The sequence below is a fragment of the Coenobita brevimanus genome, chromosome 71 (assembly GCF_032717465.1).
Source record: "Coenobita brevimanus isolate Jiangsu-jjx chromosome 71, ASM3271746v2, whole genome shotgun sequence".
NCBI lineage: Eukaryota > Metazoa > Arthropoda > Malacostraca > Decapoda > Coenobitidae > Coenobita > Coenobita brevimanus.
In genome coordinates this window covers 1,178,518-1,190,229 of record NC_137024.1, presented here as the reverse complement: position 1 = coordinate 1,190,229, position 11,712 = coordinate 1,178,518, and the positions used below count along the sequence as shown (strand labels likewise).

At 40.5% G+C, this 11,712-nt stretch overlaps 1 protein-coding gene across 1 annotated transcript in view; it reads left to right on the top strand.

Annotated features, from left to right (window-relative positions):
- The first annotated feature begins 2,580 nt into the window (after positions 1-2,580).
- Wdr59 (WD repeat domain 59) overlaps positions 2,581-11,712 on the top strand; it is a 68,863-nt gene continuing 59,731 nt past the window's right edge. Inside the window, exons 1-9 of the mRNA XM_080277686.1 lie at positions 2,581-2,640; positions 3,549-3,598; positions 4,097-4,235; positions 4,501-4,705; positions 5,415-5,605; positions 6,191-6,283; positions 6,863-7,102; positions 8,099-8,183; positions 10,192-10,338. Coding sequence (XP_080133812.1) covers positions 2,587-2,640; positions 3,549-3,598; positions 4,097-4,235; positions 4,501-4,705; positions 5,415-5,605; positions 6,191-6,283; positions 6,863-7,102; positions 8,099-8,183; positions 10,192-10,338 — 1,204 coding nt within the window. The 5' untranslated portion in view covers positions 2,581-2,586. The remainder of the gene's footprint in view (positions 2,641-3,548; positions 3,599-4,096; positions 4,236-4,500; positions 4,706-5,414; positions 5,606-6,190; positions 6,284-6,862; positions 7,103-8,098; positions 8,184-10,191; positions 10,339-11,712) is intronic.

Below are 11,712 nucleotides of genomic sequence, written 5' to 3'. Positions count from 1 at the left end.
GGCAGATTTTACCGGTCGCGGGTTGCGGTTTTTTTGGCTGGTTTGAAAACTGTCGCGGTTGTTTGGGCTAGTATGGAGTTAAACCACATCACGACAATATACTGAGAGAGAGAGAGAGAGAGTTTAAACATATGGCGGAGAGAGACCCCCTAATACTCCCACAGGGACCAGTGGATGCAGCCAGTGCGGAGACTCCGGAGAGAGTTTTGTTTTATCCCAATTATCGTTGCCAGCAAGCACTTCTGCAGTAGAGAGGATTTTCTCTCAGTATAATTTAGTGAAAAGTAAATGAAGAAACAGACAGCAACATGAAACAGTTGAAAACACTCTTCATGTTAGAGCAATATGCGGACATAAAATCTGTTGTAATGATTTCACAAACAAAATTATGTTAGCAAATTTCACATATGACGTACACAGCAACGAAACACAGTGATGATGATCATATAGATTTTTGAATAATATAAGTGTGATGGAAAGTTGACTCAGTGGGAGAGAAAATGCCTTCACTTGCATGTTGTATTACCTAGTGTAATGATAAGTATATTTCAACAGAATCATTGTTGTTTTATGGGCAATAGTGTATTTATGGGAAATAGGAAAAGTTTAAGTGAATCAAGTGATCATTTCAGGCATTAATAGGGACCTATATATGAATTATTAATATAAAACACTAATTTCGCATAAATAGAGGATTTTTAAAATAATTATTGGTGTTGGGCTACTTTTGGGCTGGTTTTCAGTTGGGTTTCCGCGGGCAGAGCAGGGTGCGACTTGGCAACCCTGACTGTTGCCCGGACAGCTAAAACGAGCCAGTGTTCTTTAGACGGGCGCCCTTACTCCTGTGGTAGTAAAATACACCAGAATTGTGTTCTTTAGACGGGCCCCTTACCCTCGGTGGTAGTAAAAGGCACCAGATTTGTTCTTCACACGGTTACCCATACTTCTGTGGTAGTAAAACACCAGATCTGTGTACATTAGACAGGTACTCTTACTTCTGAGGTAGTCACCCCCCACTGTCCAACATTTATCGGACTGCATTCGTTTTAACAGGTGCTGCGGGTGGTTGCGAGCAATGACAGACAAATAACTAAATAAGGCTTCCCAGGCCAGCAGTCAAACTTTATGCTGTGTTTCCTCAGGATGTAGTTGAAGTATACAGAGGCCACTGTATAGGTACTTCCCCACGTTGTGGTTTATGGACCGATACTGGTGCCTTCCTGGGATGCGTTGGTAAAGTAACCTCTCAAAAACTAGTGTGGGTAATTGTTCTGTTTGCCAGTTTTGTTCCACTTCCAATGCACCTCAACAATATCCCAAAAGTGATTAGGCATGATGTCCTCTCGCGAATCGGGCAATATAAATCAGTTCAATGTTCTCAGGATTTTTTTTTTCCAACAAGAGCACCCTTTTCAGTTTTGACTTTAACACTTGCAGTGGTTCTACGGCTACATTTCAGCTTAATCATTATATCAGCAGCAACTGGATGTGGGTGTTAGAGGAGGAGTGCTCTGTTAATGGATGGATATAGAGTTTTCCTTTTTGACCCACTCATTTTTATCCTCGTACACATACTGTAAGCCCCTTGGAAACCGAACAAGGGATGCTTTACCTTCATTTATATTGTGCTTATTTTGCGAGTATTTTCTTTATTCGAGTACTGGTATCGAACACCCAAATGTAGACCCGGAGAATAAAAGACTCCGACTGGGTCTTAGCCACACCCGCCTCCATAGCTACCATTACTGGAACCTTAATTACGAGCAGATTCTTATCCAAGACGTAACTCACCGATCCGCGAGAGTAAACCTAATGAAAAACCCGAGTTGTAATGAAAATTTATGAGGTGTAAGATCATCTACACTGCGTAGCACAAAACCAATACGCGTTATCCAGAAGAAAAGGTTTGCAGGGCAAGGATCGAGACCCCTAGAGAGACAGCACTATCTCTCATCAGAAATGTTACCTCGAAGAGAGTGAAGAATGACCGGAGTGTTGAAGAATCCTGCATCGTACTGTCATTGCATTTAAAACGGCATGATATACAGCACACTGAGCCTGTCCTTATCCACAGATGCATTTCCTTAAGATGGGGGCGTGATTCCTGGGGCGCCCGTCCCTACGTTCCCCAATCCCCAATCCGTCTCTACATGTTCAGGTGGTTACAGTAGTTTCTATTTAGCACATTAATTTTAGGCTTAGGTAGGATATTTTATTTCCTTTGTCGCTCCACTGAATATTGAAATGCACAAGCTTCTTTACCTTTTTGTGACTATATGCTTTCTTTCCTGAACCGTATTCCAAAATATTACCATTATGCTGGAAATCGAACCCGGGACTCTCAGATATTGTTTTCTGTTCTGCTAACCCGTACTGTACTAGGAAACAAACGAAAATTGTTATTAATAAGATTTATGGTGACTCGTAAAATAAAACCAAGTTCTGTTTCGGAATATGAATATAGAAATTAGATTACCCGAACTCCGTCTTTACGATGTTATTTTGTTTTTTACTCGGCAAGAACAACTGATCTGACACTACTGTATGTTTTGGTTCAACTATTTATAGAAGACAGCACAGGAGGCCATGGCCGTGCGGTGGAGTAGTGAAAATGTTGTCGCTGAACACAGGGAATTACAGGTATGTAGAAAACAATGGCATCAATTATTTTGTGTGTGTGGTGATGGTTTATGAGTGGCCATGGATTCAGTCTCCAACCCACAGACGAACATTACTTATTACCCTGGTTAGGATGGGTGAAATCTAAGTGTCCGTATTTTAAGTCTCAGCAAAAATTGACCTGGTTTAGATGGAGCAAAGTATTTGTTAATGTGGTGAAAGAGTATATAGAAGAGGTGCCCGCAGCATGACAGCCCTTTGTAAAGATGCTTGGCATGGTTGGATGAACATCTTTATTACTGTGAGTGAAGCATTGCCAACAGAAGCGAAGGCCAAAATCATAGGAATCTTAAAATTATCGTTTCTACCAAGTCCTTATTTTTCGTTTCTTTCTTTTTATAAGAACCTTACGAATTTAGTGTTTCCTGTAAGATTTTGACTGTCAATTTTATCGTTTTCTGTGAGGCTTTGATTGTCAATTTCATTCAAATTACCCGTTTCGAGGTCCCCCCCCCCAATTTGGCAATTTGTGATAAATTTGACCATTAAAATTGTACAGAAATCACTAAAGTAGTAAGGTTCTAGACAGAACAATAAATTTGATTACCAATTTCATCGGAAATTACCAAGGCTGTGTGGTAAACCAGGCCTGCTGTATAAGGATTAACCTAACCTTGTAAGGCCATGCCCTATTTGAACTAACCTAACATAATCTTGTAAGGCCGTGCTGTTTTAAACTAACCTTAGGGCACTGGCTGTTGGCTTGCCAGTGTGGCTTGTAGGGACAGGCTGCAGCAAGAAAGTGGTGAAGTGTATTTGTGTGTTCCTTTAGGAACAGATATCTGTGGATTGTAGTTATGATATAGTATCACTACTTTAATGTATCCTACTAGATGTGATTGATATTCATTATTATTTTAATTTTTCAGGCCAATGCCATGGCCTTAAACTGGAGGGGGGAGTATGCTCTTCTTGCTGGGTAAGTTTATTTATTTATTTTTATACAACAAGGCTGTGTAGCCATTTATAAATTTGATTATCATGACTTCATTGTGAAGCAGTATTTTTGAATGGAAAAGGAAGGATTCATTGAAATTTTAGCTGTGTGTATTATTTTGCAGTCATACTACATCTCTGTACCATACCTCATGCATGTGAATGAGATGTAGCGATAGCTATATGCGTTTAAAAATATGACCTTAAGATTACAGCATATATAATTTAGTATCAGTACTAGACTGTGGGAGCTATTTGGAATATTATTGTGTTGGATTGATGATTTTCTCTTGCTGGAAATATTTTTGTCTTTAACATAAATACTGTACTGTACTTTAGCAACAAGTACAGTACTGTATTTATATAGCTAAAGTATCGTACATTGCATGCTGGTGACATATTGTAGATGCAGTGTTTTGATTTCCTGGAGTACCCAGTGATTGTCTCTAAAATATTGTTGTATTTTCTATCAAAACCACAGACGAAGGACACTAGCACTAATAGCTTTGGACAAGCCCTCGGAAGTGGTAAAACGAGTGAGCCGGTCACAACAGAAATATGATGTCACTGCAGCTGAGTGGAACCCCATGCAAGCACAGGGACACACCTTTGTCCTTGCTGTAAGTCACCTTGTTCTATTACTGTTTAACCGCTTGTTTGTAACATACCTCTTACGTACCTTACAGTACAGTTGTTCCAAACAGTACCAGTAACGTTACCTAGGTGATTAATAGCTTTACAAATCGCTGCAGATTGCTTTTTTTAATTAAAAGATTATATCTTGATTGTCACACCCTTTCCTTAATTGACCAATATGGTGTGGTACTGGTAGCTGGTAAAATAAAGCTAAAAAGAACATCATTGGATTCAAGTGGTTAAATGCAGTCAGGTGAGCGTGCTGAGATCTGCCAGTGGAGTGAAGGGAGCCTGAACTGCCTGACCTCACTCAAGGCCCATACTCGCACCATTACGGATCTTAACTGGCATCGCTCAGACCCCCACCTGCTGGCCACGTGCTCCATTGACACATTTGTTCACATCTGGGATACCAGGGAAACTCGGAAGCCAGTTGCATCACTGTCCTCTATAGGCAAGTAGATATCATTTACGTTATTATTACTACAATATAGTAGAAAGCTGATTAATTGAAAGGACCATACAATAGTCCTGGTTGGTATCTAATTTACTGAAGGTGTAGTTCATCCCAAGTCATGTTTCCTACTTTAATCTCTCAGGCAGTCAGGTGTTGCCATGCTTTGTAAGGAATCCCCATATTGAGATTGGCTATGATAAATGGTAAGGGGGTAAAATTTTAAATTCAAATAGGCCTACATGCAGGTGGTGCTGAACTGCTTATAATAATGAATATTTGCTGGCCAGTTCATAGTTTTTTTTAATGTCTGTGAGAGGCATGGTCCTATATAGTTCAAGTAGATAAGGGTACAGTGGTGATTGTAAAAAGATTGCCTCACATAGGGACATAGAGGTGACTTGAGAAAAACTAATTGGTTGAAGATTTTATGTACCTCTGTGCAGTGAAAGAAATGAGTGGTAAATATGTAAATGAGGTGGAGAGAAGTGAATGGTGTTTTGAAGGCATTAATACAAAACAAGATTAGGTACAGTACAGAAGCTGCATGAGACTCCATGAGCATGTAGTGGTGCCTACAGTGAGGTATGGATATGAAACTTTTAGTGTGGCCTGAGTGTGATGAGTCAGGAATGAGAGCAGTGGCAGTAGGACTTTACAGAGTACATGATGATGATGATAGATTATTTATGTGGGGGTCCCTTTGCAGCTGGTGCTTCACAAGTCAAGTGGAATAAACTGAACCAGAACTTCTTAGCATCAGGCCATGACTGTGATATCAGAGTGTGGGACAATCGCAAGATAAACCAACCGGCTCAGTATATTGCTGCTCACCTTTCAAAAATACAAGGGCTTGACTGGTCACCGAATCATGAGAACCAGCTTGTCACTTCTTCCAATGTAAGTTATTATTCCTTCAGTTCTTACTGGTATTCCTTGGTTATTCAGTAAGCATTGTATGATATAAGCTGTATCCTCTAAGTTAGTGCATCAAACTTGTTGAGTCAAGACAACTCAGTTGCAATTGTTTATTACTGTGAAACTTGCGGATGTTTTAATTTGTTCCATCATACATATAAAGTATCAAGGTATGAATAAAAAAATAGGTAAGATGCTGCTGTAGATCAGTGAACACAAAAACTATTCAGTTAAGATGATTGAGCTCAGGCAGTCAAGCATTCTTGTGGCTCAGTGAGCTCAGGTACCAAACCATGTTGTGGGAGGTCTTTCAGCTGTATGCTGTCAAATTTTTCCATTCATGTTTTGTATTTATCCATTTTTTTTTTTTTGGTAGATGGTGGTGATCCTCATTCACTCACTTGATGTAGTTCTGCCTTTTCCTAAGATTGCACTACACTGAGTTGCAAGCCAAATGGTTTCCTGAAACTTTGTGTGTGTGTGTGTGTGTGTGTGTGTGTGTGTAAGTGGAAAGTGGGTGTAGGGTAAGGTTGATAATGCTCTTACGTGCATGACTTTCTTTTTCAGGACTGTACTGTGAAATTTTTCGACATAACAAATCCTCGAAAGGCAGAAAATTTTATCAGTACCTTGTCTCCAGTTTGGCGAGCGCGTTACACGGTAAGAGTAATGATTGCTGAATTATGTACTTATAAAAGGAAGGTTAATACGGTATTTGAATATCTTTTATATGTGGTCTCAGTAGAGACAGTTCTTATATGAGGAATGTGTTCTGAAATATCTCAGCTTCTTCCATACAGTTGATAACATACATACATACATCCCCAAAAAATTAGGGGAAAATGGTAAATGAGCTGTGTAGGCAACAGTGAACTTTGATATGCAGGATTTTAGTTGTTTGCCAGGGGCTTCATAGAAAAAGGCTGAAAAAATAAATACCTAGATAACAAGGACATGCAGAAATGGTGCTGTAAAAAATATATTTTCCCTGTATTTGTTTTATATTAATGCTTACATGTCAGGTAGTTAGGGGTGTGAGGTGGAGCCAAGATTTTGGGGGCTTCTTGATGTGTGAGTGGATGTTTGGTTCATTTAACTGGGTAGCCTGTTGTAGTTCTCCCAGGTCTGTACTGTTGCTTTCCTTATTATCCTGTGCCTACCATACCCCATCCTTAGGCTTTAAAAATGGGTTAAATGGAATGATGATAATGAAGGTGATACTACGATTTGTTTTTGCAGCCATTTGGCGAAGGCGTAGTGACAGTGGTGGTGCCTCAGCTTCGACGTGGTGAGAACTCCTTACTCCTCTGGTCGGTTAATGATGTGAGCTCGCCCGTGCACACCTTTGTTGGGCATTCTGATGTAGTGCTGGAGTTTGAGTGGCAGCAGGGGCCCTCCTCACCGGGCATCCACCATCTGGTCACCTGGGCACGCGACCACAGCCTTCGTATTTGGAAGATTGACCAGCAGCTACAAAGAGTGAGTTAAAGTTTTTATTTTTTTATTATTACAAGCCAGTGTTAGGCCTGTGAGTTATCTAGGGGCTTAAATGATATAACAGTATGTTTTGAGTGTCTGGCCAATGTCACAGGGCATCCTGTTTATAGGTTTCACTTGTGCACTTTCTCTTGTTTTATGGAAATTACCTCACCTCATCCGTGGTGGGAAAAAAAGATCAGGATGGTTATCTTCAAGAGAAACAAAATCTCAAGGCTCATAACAAACAACATCTGTGATTCAGAATGTTGCACCATATTGCTTATGACCATGCTTTCTCACACACACATCTACCATGTCTATCCACATTCCTCTTAGTCTGCACCACCTACTTCCATTTTCAGACTCACATGTACCCTTTTATTCTTGTTTATAATCATTCTCTGTATATGAGTATACATTTTTCATCATCCATCCATAATCCAATCCTATGTTGTCCCATGAGGAGTGTAGGAGCTTGGGGCTTGGCAAGTTGGTCCTGGCATTTAAGATGAGAGTGACCAGCTTCATTCATCCCTGAGTGGCATTATCTGAGCTGATTTTTAAATTATAATATCCACTTTCTGAACTCCACACACATTTCTCAGTAACATCATTTCTACCGTACTGCTGTAACTCTTACTCTTCCATGCCACAGCAGTCACACACCTGTATGCTAATGTGAATACTAAAGCTTTCATCATCATCATCATCATCTAATCCCCTGTTGGCTTGTGAGGAGCGTAGGAGCCCGGGGCTAGGCAAGTTTGTCGTGACGTTTAAGATGAGAGTGACCAGCATAACTCATCCTTGAGTGGCATTACTTGGACAATAAACCCCAAGCATCCCATGGATATAAACTCACACAGGCTCAGTCCAATTGGAGCACCTTAATAATCCACTATCTTGATATATTTTCAGTAGTTTCATTGAACCATAGTTATTGATGAAATGATATTTTGATTTAGGAAGTAATCTATTGAAAATATGTTCTTACAGCTTTGTGGGCATGATACTGAAGAGGAAACTATCCTTGGAGAAAGCACAGACAGTGACTTTGCCACAGAAGTTCTCCTGACTCAGGGTAAGTAATGTATTGCCGGATGTCCTATTGGTAGTTATAACTTGACCTAAACTTGTTATCCCTCCATCTTGAATGATGAGCTGTTATAAGAGAATTATGATTAAAAAAAAAATGTGCTAGGCATGAAGAAGTGATATGGAAGGGATGTACTCTGTATTGCCACAATGTTATCTTATTGGTATTGAGCTACAGGAAATAAGGTGCAAAAAGACATACCTCAGCCAGATTCAGGTGGACAAACTGTAGGTAGATGGTATTATCCTTGGTGCTTCTCTAAGAGTAAGGGTCTGCAGTAAAATTACATACATATAAGCAACGTTGGGTCTGGTTAGTACTTGGATGGGTGACCGCCTGGGAACACCAGATGCTGTTGGCATAACGTTCTCCCTACGTGTCAAGTGGGGTTGGTGGAGGATTAGTGCCCCTCCCTGTAAAACAATTAACTCTAAGCCCTTGGCCACCCCGTTTGGGATATATGGCATCTGGCAATGAATGAATGTCTGAGGTGATACTGCCATACTGTGTACCACTGGAATGCTTAAACCGCTGCAGACAGCTCTCATCACTTACTTCTTTTAAGTCCTTGCCCGGTCCTGGTCATCATCCTTGCTATCCTCCCCGAAGCTAGGGGACGTGGTGCTCCCCAGCACTCCCTCATCCTCCTCAAAGCCCTCAAACCCCATCTCTGAGGAAGGGTTGGGGTTGGGGGGGAGTCTGGTTAGTTGGGGTGATGGTAGCTGGAGACTAATGTGATGGCTCAGGGGATGCCAATTCAGACTATTAGTCGATCTCCCTTTGATAATACCTTGCAGGACCCATCCCAAAGCCGGGGGTGGGCCTACGATAGGCAGGGTAGGGTGGTATTTCTACCCTCATTGCTAATCCACGGTATTGCGTAGCGGGGTGTCCATGTGTGTGTGTGTGTGTGTGTGTGTGTGTGTGTGTGTAGAGAGAGAGAGAGTTAAGAACACATCATGTGAGAATGAGCCATTAGTGGTACTCATTTTGTCATCATAAAGTGTTTTGTAACAACTGTCAGTACTTTTGCCTGTTGAGCTTGTAAATAGAGTTATTGCATATGGTTTGATTGGACCATTTTAGGCTATAGTCATTTGGGCCGTGATGCCAAGTTATTAGACTTGGGTGCCAGATCACCTTTGATTCTGTCCAGATTTTATATTTGAATGTTGAGAAACTTACCATTTTGGGGTGTATCTTACTGAGGAATATAGTACTCTAGAATTTTACTGGACAGTCATCCTTTGCCATACTTATGGGATGTGTTCAGATGTAGCACAACTGTTAACATACTATTTCATATGTAGCTTTTGGGAAAAAGTCAGTGTAATAGGTAACAGAGAAATGTGAATAGGTAATTTTCTTCACTTTACTAAGAGCTTGATAGCAAAAAAGCATAAAAAAAAAGGCAACTTATAACATGGACTGCCTGTATTTGTAATAGAATTTGTTCATGTGCAGAGACTGGAAAGTGGTAACATTAGAACAATCTAAATCCTCCATAATCCCATCATGGTAATAATGTACCTGTTTCTATTTTTTCTACCACTTGGATGAGTTTATTTACCTTTGGAGAGGCTGATATGAACATACAGTCTTCATTAACCCTATTAGCATTGTGACTGATATGAACATACAGTCTTCATTAACCCCATTAGCATTGAGATGCTTTCCTAAGCTGAGTAGAATCACCTGGAAATAACTTGTAATATTAGAAAAATAATAGTGTATTCATAGGGTTAAGAAATGAATTGACCGCTACAATCTAGGTGACGTCTTTTAAGTTGATTCACATTGCTACCAGACAATTTAATTAAACTTAGCAAAGGTCTCTTGTATTGGAGGGATTTATGAAGTGTGTATCTAGTCTCTGCAGTTTAAAAAAAAGAAATTCAGTCCAGATTGTTAAAATCATCAAGAAATGACAGGAATAAAATGAAAAAGACGTCCTTAGGCTCAGTAAGTTAAGAACTGAAGTTTTTTGTTGCAGGTGAAGCTGAAGAAGAGTTTGAGAGAGAATCTGAGGACACTCTAAGAAGAAGTGGTGTTGAGGAATCAGTGAGTGAGAGTGTGGAGGCAAGTGTGTCAGGGGACCAGCATCCCAGCCAGGCATCTTCAGCACTTTCATATACACTAGGTAACGCCCTTAACACCATCAGCCGAAGATTTTTTTTTTTTTTTTTTTAAACCTCAAAACAACTTTATTCAACTTAAAAAGTCTCTTGTACTGAAGAGGGCAGTGAAGGCTGATCCATTATGTAACCTCTCCAGTTTGAAAGGTCTGTCTTGAATAAAATCATTTAAAGATAAATGAGATCATGTTATTGTAGTGGTTAATTCGCCTAATTTTACAAGGCTTTTAACCCTTAAATTGTGAGACGTCATATATTTGGTGGCCTTGTCATGCTGGTATATTAGGTGAAGGAATGAATTTTCTTTAAGGGAATGACTTCTCTTGGTTTAGCTGTCAGTTGCAACCCTCCCCCACACCTCCCAGAGCTAAATGAGTTTGCTTCAGCTACCAGAATGCAAGACATAAATATTTCTCGTTCAATATATCTCTATTTATGCTGGTATGTCATGCAACCCCCCACCCCCCCAAACGAAAAGTAACTGGTGACAACAAACAAGCCAGCAACAAGATAATTGCTTTGTGCAGAGGAAAATGTGAACTTAATTATGAGAATCTTAGTTTTTGAGTTAATTATGACTTATAGATGATTAAGTTTTTGTTAAAATTTCTGCATCAGGGGAAGGAAGTGCTATCCTGTCCCCATTGCTTAAGAGTGTAAATTTGCTTGTAGCCTATTGTATGGTTGTTGGTAGTTGCTCCAAAAAGTGTCTTTGCCCAGGTAGTCAGTGGTTCAAAATGTATGTTGTTGCTGCTTGCATTTTTCCTATCTATTGTGGTAGGTGGGGGCACTCACCATCCACTTCCTCGATGTAGTGCTACTTTCAGATGATTGCCCTTTCCTCTCTCCCTTCCTTCTTTCCTTCTGTCCTCTTCCGTCCTTCTTTCCTTCATTCTTTCCTCTTCCTTCTGCCTATGGATGACTTTACACTTAGTGACAAGCCAAATGGTTGCCTGTACACCAGGAAACCATTTACTGCGCAGGGTGATGGCCATGTAACTAATTTATGGCATGGGTAACTAGGTGCTCCAGTCGGATTGAGTCTGTGCAATTTAAATCCAAGGAGTGGTTGGGGTTTATTGCTCATGTAATGCCACTCAGGGATGAGTGAGGCTAGTCACTCATCTTAAATGTCAGGACCAACTTGCCTAGCCCCCGGCATCTAAGCTCCTCATGGGGCAACACAGGATTAGATGATGATGATGATGGTCTGTCTGTTGCCAGATGCCTCAATCCCATAAAGGGTGCCCACAAACAGATCGCCTTCATGTCACCCTGTTCAATGCCATTTCACTGTCCTGTTCCCAGCTGACACACCCCCCTTTCTCATATACTTCACTCTATCCCTTCACTTTCATCCTCAGCCTTGCCCTCCTTCT